Source organism: Pyrus communis, chromosome 13, assembly GCF_041283825.1.
Source record: "Pyrus communis isolate YQ-2024b chromosome 13, ASM4128382v1, whole genome shotgun sequence".
NCBI lineage: Eukaryota > Viridiplantae > Streptophyta > Magnoliopsida > Rosales > Rosaceae > Pyrus > Pyrus communis.
In genome coordinates this window covers 26889011-26909595 of record NC_142577.1, presented here as the reverse complement: position 1 = coordinate 26909595, position 20585 = coordinate 26889011, and the positions used below count along the sequence as shown (strand labels likewise).

Sequence of the window (20585 nt, the reverse complement as noted above, 5' to 3'; positions counted from 1 at the left end):
CCTGGCCCACCCAAATACAGGCGTGGAGGTGCTACTGTGGTTTTTATATACACAGCCTGAGCCATTGGCCATTAATTGTCTGCAAATGAAAACGCAGAAGCAGAAAAATGGCCCCAATATCATTTATCTTCGGCTAATTTCAAACTGTTGATGGGTCACCATTTATAGTCATTAGGTTTCACGTCCTATCACTTCAATATTTATTTTTTCTCGTTTTAACTTCTTTTATATATAAAAAATAAAGCTTCTTTACTCTCAACTCTCAGATATATATTATATAAACTATAACATATATATCCAATATTGATCACAAGAATGAATTCTATATGAAACACGTTCATCGCCTTTCCCACCTGGTTCATGAAAGTTGCTCTTCTTTTATCACAGGATCAAGTAGTAGACGTGCTATTCAGATTTTGAGCCGTTGAGATAAGTTAAATCATAGCAGTTAATTAAGTACAGCTGATTACAGCATGATTAACTTGTGATTTTCACTTCTGGTAAACATGCACTTGGTTCAAAGTTGGCTTTGAGTTGGCTGCTTGTTGACACGCATGGCCTACGCATTGCTGGTAAGTGGAGACCGAATAGTCTGTTCATAAACACGGACTGGATGTCAATATCTCATAGTTCACATGCATTTTATAGCCTTTGGCTGTGGGGGGACGTTTGCTTTTGTTTGCCTCATATTTTCTGTGCTATATATGTTTTCGTTTTTCTTACTTGTTTTCTTCTTTCTATAGACCCCAAAAATGTATGAAGAGCATGTGACACTTTGTTCACTAATGTTACGTCTTAGTTCTTTAATATGTTAATTTTGTTGTCTACTCATATTATAACACGTGAATTAGTAACATCTAGTGGCTATGCAACGGTGAAACTCTAAAATTTGTACTAAATTTGATCCCCTGACTGGCTCAATAGATGCTTAATTGGTTTTGATTTCAAAGACAATGAGAACCAAAAGTCCATCTCTGCAATCTTCATAGTAATTGGGTGAAGAAAAGAGACATCAAACATGAGCTTGCAACTTGATTTTGTGACTCGGTTAGTGCCCCATGGGGGCCCAACGGGAACTTTGTAAGGAATCATTGATTTACACAGACATAATCTTCAGTTAAAAATACTTTTAAAATCCTCAATCAAATAAACCAACTGGCCTGTCAATTACATATGTGTATGTGGGAGCAGCTATGAAATTTCACAGGCTCTGACAAAAACTCATAAAAAGTTGACACGGTGAAAAGTGAGCAATCATCCAACACAACCAGCAGCCGTACTTAGAGTTTAGTCCTACAATCCCCTTCCTTGTTTGAACTTGCCTGTCAGCAGTGACCACCAGCATCTTTACCTCAACTTTTAATATTCCCTCATCCACCAGGAATAATAGTGACACGAATCGAGTGGGGTTGAGGAAGTACGATCTTTGGAGACCTTCTCTGAAGTTTCTCTAATATGTTCAAGGATTAATCCTCAGTAGCTAGCCCTAATTAAACCTTATGTTTTGGACGAGATCGCCACCCATATGCATGCCAGCATCAATTAGACTAGCATCCATGCATGTATCGTATTTAAAACATACGTAACCAAGGTGCACCAGCATATGGACATGCCATGCCGACTAAGCCAGAAATATACGAATCACATGACAAGCAATATATATGTAAGCATTTTTGTCATTAAGTAAAACAATTCTTTTGAAAAAGTGTTGTTAATGTAGCTTTAAAAAATATACTGTAAGTGAGAACATGACAAAGGATTTTCAATTTGAAATATTGTGACAGTGGATTGGAGGTGTGCATCACTCTTCACTCAATGTCGTTGGTCTACCAATTGAGGTCCTAATCCATGGCTACCAAACACATTATGGTCCCTAGTAATAATAATCGACCCTTCCTGATCTAATCTTTCAAGAAAAATAATCGATAGTACTCCTAGTAGGGTTTTGTAGGACGGCTGACACATTTTGTAAGTTCGATTTATTTAAGTTTGTATATACTTGAAATACTTCTACGTTATGTTATTAGTTTATTTAAATTATAACATGTATATTTAAATTTTTATTAATATATTCTAGAGACATATTAATAATATTATTCATACATATTATAACACGTTAATGAGATATAAAATACAAAAGGAAAATAGAATAGTATTATAACAATATTTTTCATCCATATTATAACACCATGTCATATCCCTACGTGCTCGGGCAGAGAAAAAGAAAAGGAGAAAAATGGACCGACCTCGAGTCACAAAGGGGAACTGATCATGAAGCTAGGGTTACTACTGCTCCATTGGAAACCTTTTGACCATATAGAGATTGCAGTTTCTTCTTTTTTTCCTGCCATTTTTCTTGATTTGGTTTCCTCAGAAAAGCAAACACATGTATTAGTGTGGGTTTGGGGGGAATGATCAGAAAGAATGAAAGAGTAGTGGAAGGTGATGTCAAGTCACGAGGCAGAAGGAGGTCCTCCCAGTTAGGTGAGCAAAACTCCTCTCTGAAAAAAACACTATCTTTATTGAAAGAAGCTAAAGAGAGATAGACCCCCATTCTTAATTATATATGACCAGAGGGTGCTTAATACTTAGGTCCCCTTTAGCCCTTTGCAGGTTTTGCTTATATGACCACACTTGTTTCTGAATGTTTTGTGATGATCAGGATCAACTTCCTAATTAAATTCATTTTGTCAGCAACAAAACATGGATAAGTTCTTTCAAATCAGTAAGGCTTTTATACGGAACGAAACAAGCAAAGGAAATTTAAACAATAATCCTAAAACATAGAAATGCGGAGTATTGGGGATATATGAGAGAAACCTCAAAGTTTAATATTAAATGATAATCATAATAACAGTTAAAACTGTTTATTTAGCTACCTCAAACCCTAGAATCGCTTGAAACCTAATCATGTTTTGGGAGCCAGATTCTCTGCCCTCCCACTTCCCGTGCCCTCCTGTGTGCTCCTGTTTTGTATGGTCACGGTTAAGCCACGTCAACATTTTATATTATTTTTTTTATAGAGATAATAAGAAAAAAATGAATAGTAATATAAAATATTGACGTGGCTTAAACGTGATCACACAAACAGAAGGGCATGGGAAGTGGGAGGGCAAAGAATCTGCCTCCTCCCATGTTTTGACCTAATAAACGGAAGATGTTAGCCCAAAATGCATGCCCATGTATTACAACAAAGCTGCGAGTTTGACTGTGTCATTTGTTCCACATAAATAATCCCACCAAAAAAAATGAACGTATTATCAATTTAGTGGCATCTAAGAGGAAAACTTAGGCTCCTTAAGTTTGAGGAGAGGAAGATTTCGTCCTCAATGCTTCGTTAGCGATTTATGGAATCTTGTTTTTATGTTTTATATTATAAATGACTCTGTAAAAACTATCTCAGCAAAAAAAATTAATTTAAAATAATGTCATATAGTCAATTAATTGTAACAAATAGAAATAGACAAACGGTTTGTAATATTTTACCGTATCCGATCATTTGCTTTTATACAGTTTTATGACTAAACACTCTCATTTTTAATTATTTTTTACATATAAATAATTTTTACAGAATGGTTTACAATATGAATAATTTCGATTATAAGAACGAAATTTCATAAACCGGTAACAAGACATCTTGAGGAGGAACTTCTCCTAAGGGAAGTTAATTCCGACATCTAATCATTAGACAAAATTCATAAAAAATAGTTGTTCAATAAAAATAGGTTTTTAAACTCAATGCCACATTGCCACATCAAGAGAAAGTGCACGCACGAACACAAGTAGTATTATTTTAATTAAACTACTCATTAGTTTATCAATCTGGTATTTCCAAGTTCCAAGCCACACTTAGCCACACAGCTCAAGTGTATACACCATAAAATTGTGGCGGGAAATTCAAGTAGTGGAGCTGTGGGTTTGACTAGAGCAAGCAAATCCCTTTTTGATTAATAGGATTTTCTATCTTAGAGTACAATATCTTCCTAATCACAGGGGGCCTGCAATTCAAAACCAACTCGTCTCGGTCTTTGTTTAGCACCTAATTTCCCAAATATCTTAAATTAGATTCTGAGGTCGATCATCTATATAGCTAGGTAGGTCCTCAAGCATCTCCAATTCTCCATCATGAATCAAACTATGTTAAAAAAGTGGATTCAGGCTTAAGAAAAGCTCACTGCTTCATTTCATTAATCAGAATAAAGGTAACACTACAACTTAGTGAATTAAGCAATGGAACTTGTTTAGTATATATGATATATCTAGTGTTGGACTGCATCGGTCAACTACGATTATCATAAAATGGTCAAAGCATTAAGTTTGAACTACAAATTCATTAATTTCTATTAGTTTAATTAAAGATAATAAGAAGTATTCAAAGGAACGCTAGCTATACCAATATGTAGAAATTTATAAAACGAGTAAAACTTAGGTATGGGATAGGAATCTTGTAATCTGCAAGGGGACAAGACCCAAACTATGGGAATATAAGGAAGAGCATAGGATTCCCAAAACCCTTTCTCTTTACAAGAAAGCCTACAGTTTGTGTTGAAGATACGCAGAGAAAGTGAGGGAAGATAAAATCCAGAGGCTCTCTTGAAAAGGTGGCTCCAATATCCAAAATGGGTTCCCACAGCCCACAAGCATGTAGGAATCCCAAGCAATAAGAACCCCAACATACACATAAAGCTAAAAAGATAAATTTTTTGTATAAGCTCCATACTTTTCCTTCCACACGCGGGGCCTTTGCCCCTAAGTTTTTTCCTTTTATTTTTACATGGGATCGGTCACCAGTCAAGGAATATTTTGCCACCCATGAAATAAAATCATCCTTTAATTGTCATTTCAAAACAAACCCTAGAACAGGGTTGTAAAGCTATATATGCTTAGTAGAATCCAGGCCTCATCTATGTATGGTGGTATGCACGCTATAGCTAGCTTAGGGTTTATGGTATCGTAACAGTCAAAGTTCTTTAAATCTCATGATCAATAAGGTGTGAATGTGTGTCTAACCCTATATAAAAGTGTCTGTGTGTGTATATATATTGTATGCTGTATATTTTTGATTTATTGTGGACTTGTTTGTAAAATTGGCAACATAGGATTCAAGAGCTCTCTTGATATCTGCATTCAAAGTTCTATATTGAATCCGCGGCTCCTACTCATTACAAACTGGAGAAAGCAACACAACGCTACTGCAAATATTGACTCGATCAATTAGGAACGGGGAATTTGCCAAGAAGTAAAGATTAATTATAAATGACAAATTGTAAAAAGTTAGTTTGTACTCTTTCTTGGTGCTTTTATTGATTAAGTATTCAACATGAGACTTTATTTGTAGGGTAAATCACCCTCTCTTTTTCAGCCTTCTTTTTCGACCTTCATGTCATCTTTTCGCTAAGTCTAGCTTGATTTAATGAAAAAGATAAATTAAGGGAGCGCTAAGCAAATCCCAGATCGGGCCCTCTAACACAAACAACAAGACGAATGATCATGCATGTACTTGGCAAACAAATAAAACACTGTGCGTTTTATTGAAGAGGGATGCAGTTTTGGCCAGTAAAGTTGTTTTAGACTAATTACTTTCCGAAAGTCATGTAGACGAAGTGACAAAGGGATACATAATGTTTGAATACACACGTCTTTACTCATGATGAGGGGCCTAAAACATGTTTTAAGTATAATTAATCTCTTAAAATTATATATGTACGCTATTTATATATCCAACTTAACTAATGTTTGTAAATTCTAAATTCTAGTATTTATATTAATTATTATTCTAAATTATAAGTTATGAAGAATAATGTGTTCTAGACAAACTTCATTTTTAGTGTTTTAAAACTTTTTCAAATTGTTTTTTCTCTTTCCTTTTCTTTTCCTTTCCCTTTGTTTTATATTCTTTGAAAATGGAGAGTAAAAGGATTGGTTATATATGGACCCTTTTGGTGGGAAGTATGTAGAAAATTGTTAAATTAAAATGGAACCTTTTCACCCGTAAAGGGTAGAAGAAGAACTAGGGGATGTACTTGAGCATAATTAGGAGAAAACGTGTTCGAACAAAACCCATAAAGCAAAGTTAGTGAATGTTTTTACCCCCTTTTTGGTGTTGGAAAGTTCATATATGCTACTAAACTAAAGCAAGGAATCTGTTTATGCGTTTCATTTTTTTTCGTACATGCACGGTTATGTGAAAACTCAAATTATAAACAAATAAGGAACGTAAATAAAGAAGGATGAGATTGCTAAAGATAAAATGAATGCATTTTTTTTGTTTGCGTTGATTATTTATTTATTTATTTATTCAATTCAAATAGCATAAATAATCAAGAGTCCGTAGGAAGAAAAGAAATGTAAAGTGTTCTTTTCCTAAGATAATTTAATAATGTAAATACATATATATGCAATTTTAATAGAATTAAAATCATCATTCATTAATTAGCAAAAATAAATTGAAATGATGAAAAGCATAACAAGTTAAAGCTAGAATAGCTCTCCTCTTTGATAGCACTGTAAGATACGGCCAAAGCAAAAGTAAGTTATGATAAGCTTATTGAATATTTAATAGCGATGATTCACCATTGCCCTTTTGTTGAGAATGGGAGCCTCAAAATTGGCCCGTGTTTTTTATTTTCTATTTTTTGGCTTTAAGGGGGAAATTTTTTTGGAGTGGTGTTATTTACACATCATTTTTATCTTTCATATACTCTTCTCAATTTCTTACCTTCATTGAATAAATTGAAAAAAAAAATAATGAATAAAAATTAATAAGAATATATGAGAAAAAAAATATTGTGTGAATAACGCAACTAAAAAATTAAAGCAAGGCAAGGAGAGCGGAGGGACACTTGGCGCGTGGTAATTGATTGAGTGGCCGCTCAGGTTGGGATTATGGCTGAGCAAAATATATCAAGGGGTAAGCCCTGCTGCCCCCACCCCCATCTAATCAACCATCAATCTCTTTGGGAACTTGGGCCTCTCTCTTCCCTACCTAGTTAAGCTCCACTGCAGACAACATTATACCTTGCAAGATTTTGGTTTTGGATTATATTTAAGGTTTAAGTGCCTCAGTGAAATGAGTATAATTGCATGGTTTAGAGTTTAGTCATTACATAATTAACGTTTTGGCCACCCAACCTCATGGCTTGCTCATCCTGATCATTTCCTTCGATTTCATATGTTATGTCGTCATATAATCACATTATTATTATTATTAGATACATTTTTATTTTGTTATTTGGTTCATATTGATAGTCTGGTAACATATTACTAGCATGCTAAATTATTTAGGAAAAAGAACACTATTCATAATATATATATGCATGTGCGTGTGTGTGTGTGTGTATGTATATGTGAGTGCATTGCTTAATGATGAATAAGGCATGAGAAATGTTTAACTTAAAGTTCGAAAACAAAGGAGAGATATGTTTTTCAAAAGAATGTTACTGCAATTATGACTTTTGATCCTCAATATCCATATCTATCAACAAAACTATTTTATATGTTAGATTATAAATGTGGGGAAAGGGAAATGCTTAAACATTGTCCAATTCATTTTAATTTCTTCCAAAGTCTTCTAGGTTAGCCGTAAGGTATTAAATTGAGAGGGACAAGACCGCCTATTGTCTTGCGTAACGTTGAAGTCGTAGCCAATTATACACAAACACATACCATCTCTAAATAGTATGGTTCTGTCAAATAAGTTATGCAGTTCAGCTAGTATATGATGTGCCAAAGCATGCCCTACTGGTTTTAGATTTACAAAGTTTAGAAACTAAAAGTATAATATTAATATAGGTAATTGACCAAAAACATAAGAAGTCATGCATGCTATACTTTTTTCTTACATGCATCCGATGCATATGGGACCAAATGGACCTAAATTCTGATAAAACCGCGTGAAATTTGTCAAAGGTGACGATTATATATACCAGCATAAGAAGGGCATTTACAAATGTCCAGTGGCGTAGCTAAGCCATATAGCTAAGCGTCAAAAGATAAAAAAGTCGAGGGAGGCAGGACAAGAAAAAAAATGAAAGGTTTCACTTTCAAGGTTCAATCAAAGCTGAAAAATGACAAAATTAACGCACAATGGGTGGAAGATGATCGAAGAGGGAGGGAACTTTGCTTTTTGAATATTAGGGTTTCATGCATGGTCCTGGGAGTATTGTACGTTAGATATATGTACGTATTCGTTCTGAAGTCTTTAAAGCTTTTAAAAGTTTTAAGGGGAGAATTCATATATATAATTATATATCTATATATTCATGTTGAAATACTGAAAATTAGTTTTTACATAGGGTTCCACAAAGTCGGTCTTTTTTTTTTCTTTTCCTGGGTCTTTGCCCTTCAATTTTATGGCTGGCTGTGGGACAAATATCATCGACCCTCTTCCTGGCTAGCTACATACTCCCACTATTTCCCTTTTACATGAACATGTTTAGATTTCCTTTCCAATAAGTTTAGGTTTATTCTGCACTCGTTCTTAATTCCAGTACTTAATTCTCTTTTATTTGTTCGATCTAATAACTTATAAAAATATAATTAATGTAAGTGCAATAAGCGAGCAAAATGATGCGCAAAAATCATTTTTTGTGTTTATACTATATATCACCATAAGTTATATATGTGTATGTATGTATATAAATATATGCGTCCCATTCTTTTCTCTGACTCTGATTGCATCATTATTCTCAAATAGTATGCAGAATGAGTAAGCATAATTCTTCCTTGAATCAATAGCTTGTTTTGGCGGGAGACTTCTCTGTCAAGAAAGAGACCATTGAGATGCCAATTTCTGGTATTTTTGCCGTTTGTAGGGCTCCACTAATTGAAGATTTCAAAAGTTCGACAGGATTACGCATTTATCTTTTTACTGGGCCACGTGGTGGATCGCGGACTTGCCCACCTGGCAAAGGTTAACGTGCAAATAGAGAATTCAGGTTGGTTGAAGGTATAAGTGAAAGTTTTGTCTGTATAATAAATGAAGAATTGTTTTCCTATTCTTAGACAAAGGAATGGATGGATGTTTATACTTTACAAGAACACAACGTCCGATCAGAATATTATCTGAACAATATTAATGTATGGTTTACAATAGTATTATAACATACTTATGTTGTAAGCTGCTTAAATGGATAGTTTAATAGCATGACGTATCATAGTACATATACTATATATTAGAAGTTCAAACCCTATGTAGTGCTAGTGCAATGCGAAGAAAATTGAAGTTTTATTATAAAACCAATTGACAATATAATAGTCCAACTATTTATATGCACATGAAAGGTCTCGTTTCTTATCAATGTGAAACTTATTTTCAACACAATCATCCTATCATTTTGATACTAATTAGAATAAGATTATGTCAAAGTAATGGAATTATGGAAGCATAATATGAAAATGCGGAACTTTTACTTTATTGTGTTATATATTTTGGATATAATATGTCCGCCAGCAACCAGTCCGCTACTTAGTTTTGAGGCCCGCATGGATTTTCAGTCTAAAATAACAAATCGGATTTAATATAAACATAGTTAGGTTTCTGTCACTTCGCGGAGAGAAATGTGGGGTTATATCTTTTTCTAATTTCTCTCCTTTTTTTCTCATCAATTTTGAATTACTATCGACAATTTAGTGTCTGTCCAAATACATGGAGTACGGATAATTAACAGCAACTTGCCGCCTTTGGCTTTGATGAAGACCCGTTCCTGGCTTTTCTTTTTGACTTTATATATATATATATATATATATTGCGGGAGAGGGTGAACAATTTCTAATTAATTTGCATATACAATTTACGGTCCAAACTAGCTAGTTCTTAGGGCTAGGTGTATTAACTCTATTTAACTGTTTGGATATTGCATTGCGATAATTGATAACACAAGAAATACTAAGAAGATTATCTAAAAAATTAGACTTTTCATGAATTTTTTGCCACATCATGTTTTTGGCATAATGTTTTATGATGTTGACACGAAAATTGACGTTAAATTGTGAAGTAGCACAGAGTTCATGAAAAGTCCTACTTTGAAAGACCCTAGATCTCAAAGCCTCTCAGCCGTCGGTCCCTTGCTTCGGTTTGGGGCTGGCGGCAGCCTGCTAAACACCCTAATAGTCCTTCCTCCAGTCTCTCATTTCCCCTCCATTGCTCAGTCCCATCGCGTTGCCTATCACAATCCTTCCACCACCCCCCTCCCGTGTCACTCTGCTTCCCTCCCCAGTTTTTGGACCTTTGCATATCATATACAAAAGCGTATTATATCGTAACAAAAAAGTTAAATTGATAGTTTTTGTCTCATCAAAACCCTATCAATTTTAACTTATAAATACTGAAATCAATAGTAATTATGTAAGAAAAACCTATCATAAGAACAAATAAGGGAAAATCTAGTAATACGATTAGACACCATTAATATGTGATTGAAAAAAACTCCTTTAGCATGAATCATGCGTGTATGGATCTAAACAATTGGTATGGTCAATGATACCTAAAATATTTCAATTTTAAATTTTCAAATGCTCGTGGGGAATAGGAAGTTTGGAACCAATGGAAACAGAAGGTTGTGGACACGCGCCTCGCATAAGCGTGGGGATGAAGAAAGGCCAACTGAAATCACAGTAAAATTGAAGTCGGCGTAGAAGAAATAGCAAGATTAATGTGAGTGAGAGTGAATAAGTGAGTGGCTGAATGGGAAGGTTAGGTCACGAAGATGGTCACGTCCCCTTTAAACAAAAAAACGTATTCAAAAATTTGAAACCAACAAATCAAAATGCTCTCATATACATACATATATATATATATATATATATATATATATATGAATATGATGGTGTTCATCATGCATGTGCCACTCGCAATCATATCAATTTTTATTCACTTTAATTAAAAAAAACTGTATAAAATATACATGAAATTCTTTCAAAGTTGGCCTCTCAATTATTAAGTTTATTCCAGTTTGGTCCCCAAATAATAAATTCCTTTGTCATCATAAGCCTAAACGTATGCAAGTGTACAAAGTAAGGACACGTGGTGACTTCTACTTAAAATACCAACATAAGTCTAAGGATATTATACACATTTTGAGTGTTTTGAAAGGAAGTCAAATCGCACAAATTAAAACCCTTCCAACCTATTTCTTCCATTTCTCAATGTTGTTTCTGCCTTGTCCCTACTAACTAAATTCATTAAAACTAAAATATTAAAAACGCATGCATTGGAAAGAAGGTGAAGCCTGTGTAAAATTCATAAAATAACAACACACTACATAAGGCTACCATTGCTTATGTATCCAAAACCGGGTCTACAATGTTGAATGGTGTTGGATTGTAAAAAGTGAAGACAATAAGCTCGCCTATGAACCCCTAATGTGAATCAGGAGCTTAGAAGTGAGTGACTTGGTTGAAATGGAAGTCAAAATTTACATCACATGCCGCTGTCTTTTAACTTTTCTAATTGAAGTCACTGTATGTCGTCATTAAACACACTTACAAAAGTTTGAAGACTAACTTGGGGCAAAAATAATGATCAAAGTGAAAAAATTCAAAAGTTTAGGGGTCAAATTTGTATGCAACTCATATATATTATTACAAAATATATAATGATATGAATAATAAATATTTAAAAAATAATAATATATATATGTGTATGTATGTATGTATAGTGTGGTGCGTGGCCCTGTGGGGTTTTAGTCTACTCCAGCATCATCCATCCATTAATATTATCTCATGGAATTCAGCGTTATTTTTCAAACTTCCCCTCATACCCGCGCACTACAAACTAAAGCAACCAAACAATCCGTTGGTGTTTATTTATTTTTTATTCATTAAAATATACGATTTTTCCAGACTTGCTTGTAAGTTGCAAATTTATTGGTTGCAAAGACACAGGGAAACTTTCAAAAAAGCTCTCCCCTCTCCCCCTCTTCTCTCCACCCTCTCACTGTTCTGTCCAGTCCAGTCCACTCCCACCCCAAAACTCTCACGAACCCTGATCGTATTTTTCATCCCAAAATCTCTGTAAGCTGTTGAAAATCGATACAAATACAAATACCCAGATCCAATCTAATCTGTTTTTACAAGTACATGCACTGTTTGAGCATGTACTTGCGATATAAACTCCAAACTCCAAAGGGTGCGGCTGAAAAGGTAGAATCCGAGGCAATTAAAATCCAATCCAGGAAGGAGATAGGATAGCTTTTGAGGTGTGGCTGTTTTATTATATAGCTGGAAAAACACTCTGGCTTTTGTAGTATTATGCAACTTGGTTTTGATAAAGGGATCATCTGGGAGCGTCAGAGAGAGACAGAGAGAGACAGAGAGAGAGTGAAAGTGAGGAGTGAGAAATTGTGAGATAGCTAGAGAGAGAGGTGAAATTAAAAACCCAAATGCCGCAGGAGGAGTCAAAGAAGAAGGAGCGCCACATCGTTACTTGGTCTCAAGAGGTGTTCTTTTCATCTCTCTCTCTCTCTCTCTCTCTATTTGATTGGACTGTTTTGAGTTCTGGGTTTTGATCAAGACACCCAATTATGTTTATTTGGTTTTTCTCTGACATGGGTTTTGGTTGTTTTTATGAGTTGCAGGAAGATGATATACTGAGGAATCAAATTAGCATCCATGGAACAGAAAAGTAAGTTTCTTGGTTTTTAAACCTGGGTTGGTTTTACATTTTACTTTACATTTATTCAATAAAATTACCATTTTCTTGGTAGAAAATGAATTAAGGGCTTTGTTTTGTGATCAATTTGTGTTGCAGTTGGGCTATCATTGCATCTAAATTCAAGGATAAAACAACCAGACAGTGCAGGAGAAGGTAATTTCAAACCCAATGATATTGATATTTGAATTTAAGTTCTGTTGAGAAATCCTCTGTTTTTTATCCTACTCAATTATTGAGGTCTAATTGTTTTGACTGCTAATTTGTTTTGTCTGAAATTTGACAATAATGTTGCAGATGGTACACATACTTGAATTCCGACTTCAAGAAAGGAGGGTGGTCACCAGAGGAAGACATGCTCTTGTGCGAGGTAATTGATTACAGTAGTTTAGAATATCGCCTTATTCCAGCCTCCTTACGCCCAAGTTTTAATTCCCATCGCCGTAGATTAGACAAGTTTTATATATACCAGCATAAAAAGGGATGAAATTCTTCTGCTTTCTGCATCCTTAATTGGTTTAAGCCGAAAAATAAATCATCATAACTTGATTTTAGAGAAGCTTTAATCATTTTCTTTAATATGACCAAGTAGGCCAGACCAAGTGATTGGATTGTGCGACTTCCTAAAGTTGAACAGAAAACCTGACCACTGTTTATTCAACATTAAACATTATTACCCTCATCATTGGATGTGGTATCAACCTAATTTTCTAGGTGATCTGATCTGCAGGCTCAAAAGATATTCGGAAACAGATGGACAGAAATAGCGAAGGTGGTTTCGGGAAGGTATATTAACTTTCTTTTCTCTCCTCCTGTTATAAGATAGCTTCGTCTAATGACGCGCTTAAGATCATAAGTTGTGCTACTGATGCAGAACTGACAATGCCGTGAAAAACCGGTTTTCCACCTTGTGCAAGAAGAGAGCAAAATATGAAGCCTTAGCTAAAGAGAATGCCGCTTCATATATCAATCAGAATGACAAAAGGGTAATAATCCGAAATGGATTCAATACAGATGGAACAGCAGAAACTACAGCACCTTCTAAGAAGATGAGGTATAGTAAAGTTTATATCTTTATGTACAAAATGTTGATTAGATTACTACTCAAAATCGTAGAACTCATTCTTTGTGCGACACAGGAGAAGCCACATTCCTAGTCTCTCCGAGGGGGACAGACTACTCGAGCAGTGTGGAAAGATGAGTCAGCAGCTAAGAGCTCCATTTGCAGTGTTGATTCAGAATGTCCACAATGTAGAGAATCTGCCAGACCAGAATAATGTGAATAGCACCAAGGAAGTCCACGTGAATGGTAAATCACCTCAAATTAAAACTTGTTCGGCAACTCATCAGATTTCTGTTACAATGCCTGATAAGCACATTGCAGGAAATGTGTGAGAACATAAGCATATTCCTTCTATTTGGACAGCAGAAAGTTGGCCTATTTATCATTTGCAAAATTAATGATGCATTGATTTATATGTTTTCAACTACAAAACTTAAGAAGAATCTAATGTCACTCTTACTTTCATTTATCAGCGGTACAAAAGAGCAAGTTTCAAGGATCATTTCTCAAGAAGGATGACCCGAAGATAATTGCTTTGATGCAACAAGCAGAATTGCTCAGCTCGCTGGCATTAAAAGTTAATGCAGAGAACACAGACCAGAGTCTTGAAAATGCTTGGAAGGTGAGAAAAGATTATCTATTTGCTGTGGTCCTGTGGACTGAGCTATCAACATTTAATTACTTGGTTTTTGAAAACGGTCTATCAAGTAAAATCGTAGGAACATATAAATACAATTATACATATAACTCGAATATATTGTGAATGTAATGGTCAGATGCCTTTAGTACTTGATTCCTCCATATCTGATTCATAGAATAAAACAGATTTATGTCCGGTGCCAAATTGCATCTGCAAATCCTCTAACAAACATCAAATGTGATATTCAGGTGCTGCAAGATTTCTTGAATCAAAGCAAAGATGGTGACATCCTCAGTTATGGAATTAATGATTTTGATTTTCAACTCGAAGATCTTAAATATCTGTTACAGGACTTAATGAGCACCACTGAAGGAAGCCGACCATCTTGGCAGTAAGAAAAGTAACTTAGACTACTATTCTAATATGAGCATGCTTAAACCCCTGCACAACATCTAATTGATGACACAGACATTGCAGGCAGCCTGATTTATACGATGAGTCTCCAGGAAGTTCCGAATACAGTACAGGGTCAACTCTTCTGTCCCAAACAGAATACTATCAAGTGGAACAAAATAAAGTTGAAATAGGTTCACTGAACCAGGAGATTCGACCAGGGTCACAGTCAATTCCTATTGAAGGGAAAAATGGTGTTGGTGATTGTGAGAAAGGGAATTTTTCCAAAAAGCAAGGTAATGGATTAACATATAACATCTTACATATGTTGGCTGATGATAACTTCTGTTTTTGAATTACACATCAAATTTGCTATTCAATCAAATTTCCTGATAACTTATCTAATCTTTCTTTTCGCAGAGATATTTCCGTCGTGTGATGAAGCAACAAAAGACTATGCAGTTGTTTCTGCATTGTCAAGTACAGAGTTCAATTCTCCTATTAAAGTTACCCCATTGTTCAGATCCTTGGCAGCAGGAATTCCTAGCCCAAAATTTTCTGAAAGTGTAAGTTGTCTCAGAAGTTCAACTTTATCAAACAAAAAGATATTAGTCTTAATGGTTGCAGAAGAAGTGGTATTAACAATGATGCTTAATGTTGTTTCAATTCACCCCGCTGGAATCTAAGTGAAGCTATGCAATGCCTAACCAAAGTCCAGGTGGTGCTAAAAAAAAGACAAGAGTGTTCCCATCCTAAAGAAAAAAAATTTAGGAGCTACAACACTGTGCTTTCATTTACAATATGCACCACAAACTATTGATATCCAAGTACATTACCATGCTCTTAACTTCTTCTACCCGCAAACTTGAATTTGGAAACCTCTGTAGCTTCTCGTTTGCCTCATAGAATCTAGGTGACGGTTAGTGTATGTATAACAAGTTCTTAACTTCTAGTACGAATGCATGATATTATATTGGTTCAAGACTGACCACTTATGTGTTGGATTTTTCAGGAAAGGAATTTCTTGCTCAAAACGCTTGGAGAGGACTCCCCCTGCCCCAACCCAAGCACCAATCCTTCACAACCGCCACCCTGCAAACGATCCCTCCTCCAAAGTCTATAACCAACCTTTTTGATCCACCACCTCATCTCTAGTAATTTTACATGGCCTACTGAGTTCTTGTCCGTTTTGAATTCCTCTTTTCTGAGAATTGCAGCCATTCCAGCCTAAAATTTTACAAATGGGCAGGTAAGGATCTGCTTCCCAAAACCCAGATCTAGAATGCAATGGTGCATTTTAGCATTTGCAAATGTATCTAACACAGTTTTCTGCATTCTTTTGTCCTAAGCAGAGTTACCTCCTTCAGAGTTCCCAATCGGTATTCACTTTTCGTGTGTTTGGCGTGTCATTCTTTAGTTAGTCTCTTGTCATCCGATATGTTTTCCGAGTGTTCCATTTTTTGGCCTTGATTTTTACAGTTGTACAGAACTTGCTGTATCCCTAGTTCCAGAGTGTGAGACTAATGTAAGCATACATAGGCAGCTCGCCGATATTTTCCGCTAGAGTATATGATCAAAACAAAACAGAGAGAAAGAGAAGAAAAAGAAAGATACAAAAGGAGAGAGGATTAACCAGTTCCAATGGATTCCTGTTTATCGTTTTTCCGGTGTGGAAAACGGGTATAGAATAAATTTATATTTTTTTTCTTCTTTGGTTTGATTTCCCCCATGATTTCTGATGTAACTAAACTTTATGCAATTTGAGTGAAAATAGTTTTGGTTTTGGCGTGCACTACTCTCTTTTGTTATATCCTTCCTTCCTAGAATTAAGACATGAAGTGATGAACACATCTCCAGGTAAGACACTCGTAGCTCAGTTGGTCAAGAGTATTTACCTTTGCATCTGAGGTTACTTCGTTTAAATCTCCCCTCCCCCACTATCGCTTGTGTCAAAGACGAACACATCTTTAGGAAGTGTAGAGTAATGTCCGTACATTCAGCATCAGGGAAGTAAGACACCGACTCGCACACAGCTGCAGGAATGCATGAACTGCATTCAAATTAAGGAACAAGAAATCCGAAAAGAAAACGGCGTAAAAGTTGACGAAATTTGAGCTAGAAAGCCACTGGTTTTGCTTACCAGAGAGTTATGGATGGCGTGAAGGAAACTCCCAGTCTTCAGTGCTTCTGTGTTGAGAGCAAGTTGTTGAAGTGGGGAGGAAGGGTTGTGAGAGAATTGTGTTATTTGGTGGTGGTGGTGTTGGTGGTAGACCAGTATGATTAGGAAGAAAGCAAAAGCAAAGAGGTAAAAGAGGGAGGGAAATCCCTACAAAATAAAGTGCACATATAATTATTTGCTCTCTGTAAACTTTCTCGAGTGAAGGTATAGTAGCACAGATTGACAATTTTGACCTCTCAACTCCAACTTAAAATTGTTTGATCTCAAGGATAAACTAGTAACAAAATTATATGTTTGTTCTAGTAATGCTTTGCAATTTGCTTTCGAGAAAAAAAAAATGAAAAAACCGAAAGGTCGTACAAGAAGCAAATTGAACATGGTAAGAGAAAGAGGGGAAAAAAGAAGGAAAAATGAAAGATCTTACAAGAAGCGAATTGAACATGAAAGGAGAAAGGGACTGCTTGATGTTCAACTAACGTTTTCATTAAGTAGATGACGCTTTATTATAGCAGTGAAAAGTAATTATATTTTTGTATTTTGATATATGTTTGATTCTCAAAGGTTCTCATCCTTAACATCTAACAGTTTAACTTCTTTTTTTTTTTTTTTTTTTTTTTTGGCCGTATAGTCCAACTCACTCCAGCATTGCTATCATGGGAAGTGACTTTGAGGAGAATTTATTGATAAACAAGCAAAATACAATATGTCAAGGGGGACATGAGGCCAAACTCAGACCATTAAAGAATTTATAACAACAATTCAAAACCTCATTCAGCAAAACCTATAACAAGGAAGCTTATAAAGATTTGTGAGAATAAGTAGTTGCAGCACAAGGAGGGCATGAATCCCACCAATGGACAATAGGGTGATCAACACCATAATTGGCCAACCAATCAACAACTTGATTACCTTCTCTAAAAATATGAGAAATCTGAACCTGCATGGAGGATAGTAAAACTCGACAATTATGCCAATAGAACAAAAGCCTCCAAGGGATAGATGTCAAAGAAGGTGAAGATGAACAACCAGTGAGGAGTTACATTTAATCCATAATGATTGCCAACCTATATCCCAAGCTAAAGATACAACATGAATAATAGCGCGTAGTTCGACATCCAAAGAGCCTATTGAACCGGCAAAACAACCAAGAGAATGACCGGTAAAATCTCGAAAGATACCACCACATGCAACCACACAAGGGGAACCTCTTGCATCACCATCATTATTTACTTTGATCCAAGACTGAGAAGGCGGGCGCCCCAACACCTCAATAATTTTAGGAGCCTTAGCAGGACGTCCATGAACACCAATAGACTGAAGAATGCAAAGCTCTTCCACATAATTCTTCATACAACCAAAATTGAGAGAATCAATTTCAAGGAGTTGAAATTTAATAGACCTTACAACATAATTAATGGAAACAACCTCCTCATGAAAACAAATAGCGTTGCGAGCATGCCAAATAGAATAAAAACCAACTCCAATCATACCCCACCAAAGTAGCTACACTTGGGTACCAAAACCTTGTTGTAAAGGATAATGGAAAAAGCTAAAAATATCTTGAAATAAATATTGAACTCTGAATAATTCTAAAATAGTAGACCAAAAATTTGACATGCAAAAAAGCACTCAAAGAAAATATGTGAAGCAGTTTCCATACCTTCACAACAAATAGAGCACATAGATGCTATAGCAAAACCTCTTTGTTGCAAGAGATCATCAGTTAACATCTTACCATGTAAATACTTCCACAATATAACCAAATTACAAGGACGAAAACAAGATTGGCAAACCCATCGATCCCATTGAACCAGTGGTTGCTTATTTATTATGCTTAAAATCATAAGCCAAAGATAAAGAAAGGTCACCATTTGAAGCAAACATCCAAACTATTTTGTCATCAATCCCATACTCTGAAGGAAGTCCAATAGAAGAAATATCATCCGAAATGGGATGCTAGCCATGAATGTAAAGTAGGTGGGGGAGTCCAACAACCATCCACAATAAAATCAGAAACTTTAGCTCAAACAACCTTGAAATCTGGTGGAATACCATCTTGCATGCCAAAAATTAATATTTTCACCAGTACCTATCACCCATTTTGAGCCATGGTTGGCAATGGCATCACTGGGCATCCAACAATGGGTCGCCAAAAGTAATCTCCTTCGCTGACCAACCAACCAGTCAGCTTCTCCTAGCGGTTTAGGCTCCGTGAACACAAAAAAAAAAATTAAAAGCGGATGTTTTCTTCGGGCCGTACCGAAAGAACCCTAAGAAATAAAGAGCAATTCTTAATTAGATGGTTACTTTTTCGGAAGATTAAGACAGATTATATATTTTAAGACCTCTTCCTTTCTTATTTACCCGAAGGTATGTCGAACAGAAACAAAGGTATTTTAGCAGTAAGTGCTAGTCGTCCAACAAAAAGTCCATTTCGACCGAGCAAAATCGTCAGCTTTAAGCAACAAAGCATAATTATCAAGGGATTTATCCATAATTTCACTAAAAATAAAAAGAAACACAATAAATGTGAATATTCAATAAATCTATGTGACTTGACTACGCAGAGAAAATAAAATAATAAATAAATAAGTGCTCATTAATAATTTTCCGTAATTTCTCAAAAGCGAATTTCAACTAAATTATAGGGACCAAATTAAAGTGAGCTTGACCAAAAGTGAATGGCATCGTTTTATTTTTTATTTTTTTATTTTTTGCATCTATATTTATCTGATAAAAGACAATTTAAGCCCATTTTAAGTTGCCCTAACTTCTAGAAACAAATAGTTGTGGGCTCACTTGAAGCCCATTTTAGCACCATATTTCTCGTTATTTCTCCCACTTTGGGCTATAATGGGTCGTGGTGTTGGGTTTTGAATTATGAAACCAGACGTAACCCTAGTCCGTCTAAAACGGGCCGAGTTCACAGGTCCAGTTTTCCTTTTAAAAAAAAAAAATAATAATAATAATTATCGTCGCCCCCGACCTCTGTGCTCGAACCCCTTTCTTGGTGGTTTGCGTAATTTCGATCGTTATTTTGATCGTAGAATCGATGGCAGCCATCCCCGACGGTAATGGCATCAGAATCCGGTTGATTATCGTTGGAGTTCAAAACCCTAACGTTATAATAACCAATCGCCAGTTGACATTATGAAAGATGAGATAAAAAGGATTGCAAAACTTTAGTTTAATCTCTCAACTTTTACTCCTCGAAAGCTATTCCCTCTTTATATAAACCATTTTAATATTGAGAAAATTGTAGAAATGGTCATTTAATTTTAACTCAATTGTAGCAATGATCCTTTAACTAAAATTACATGATCATTGGTTCCTTAATTCATCAAAATGTACAATTGTGGTCCTTTTAATCAACTCCATCAGAATTCCGTCAAAATGAGTCATGTTAGAAGGACTATTGCTACAATTAGGTTAAAGTTGAGAGACAATTGCTCCAATTAGGTTAAAATTGAGGGACCACTGCTTTAATTTGGTTAAAGTTAAGGAACCATTACTACAATTTATTGTATTTGGTTTTCCATATATTTTCTTTTGATTCAACCTCACACAAATGACATGTCACTTGTATGGACAGAAGTTCTAACAAAGTTGACGAAAATGACCATAGCTACACGTTTTGATGAGTTAAGGGACCCATGGTTAC

General features: G+C 35.4%; 1 protein-coding gene and 1 long non-coding RNA gene across 5 annotated transcripts; one reads left to right on the top strand and one right to left on the bottom strand.

The window, feature by feature from the left end:
* The first annotated feature begins 11755 nt into the window (after window positions 1–11755).
* LOC137737081 (transcription factor MYB124) lies at window positions 11756–16537 on the top strand. Of its 4 annotated transcripts, none has more exons than XR_011068814.2 (13): window positions 11766–12437; window positions 12576–12622; window positions 12749–12805; window positions 12947–13019; window positions 13380–13435; window positions 13524–13703; window positions 13789–13958; window positions 14186–14334; window positions 14601–14743; window positions 14821–15041; window positions 15166–15311; window positions 15758–15994; window positions 16098–16537. XR_011068814.2 is itself a non-coding variant. In XM_068476443.2 (12 exons), the coding sequence occupies exons 1-12, from the start codon at window positions 12381–12383 to the stop codon at window positions 15866–15868; spliced, it is 1410 nt and encodes a 469-aa protein (XP_068332544.1). In that variant the 5' UTR covers window positions 11756–12380; the 3' UTR covers window positions 15869–16537. The 4 variants fall into 4 exon arrangements, 2 of the variants coding, with proteins under 2 accessions (XP_068332544.1, XP_068332545.1); XR_015954875.1 differs by having other exon boundaries at window positions 11850–12437; window positions 14830–15041; XM_068476443.2 differs by having other exon boundaries at window positions 11756–12437; window positions 15758–16537.
* Window positions 15387–17026, bottom strand: LOC137737083 (uncharacterized). The gene is made up of 2 exons (XR_011068815.2): window positions 16886–17026; window positions 15387–16778 (listed from the first exon to the last, which is right to left on the bottom strand). It is a non-coding gene; the product is annotated as an uncharacterized LOC137737083 (long non-coding RNA).
* Between the last annotated feature and the right edge of the window lie 3559 nt (window positions 17027–20585).

What these genes read in the sequence shown, in the direction of transcription:
- LOC137737081 (XM_068476443.2), top strand. Translation starts at nt 12,381, where the DNA reads ATGCCGCAGGAGGAGTCAAAGAAGAAGGAGCGCCACATCGTTACTTGG. An exon ending in AGCATCCATGGAACAGAAAA is followed by an intron (nt 12,623 to 12,748) that starts GTAAGTTTCTTG and finishes TTTGTGTTGCAG; the next exon opens with TTGGGCTATCATTGCATCTA. An exon ending in AAGACATGCTCTTGTGCGAG is followed by an intron (nt 13,020 to 13,379) that starts GTAATTGATTAC and finishes TCTGATCTGCAG; the next exon opens with GCTCAAAAGATATTCGGAAA.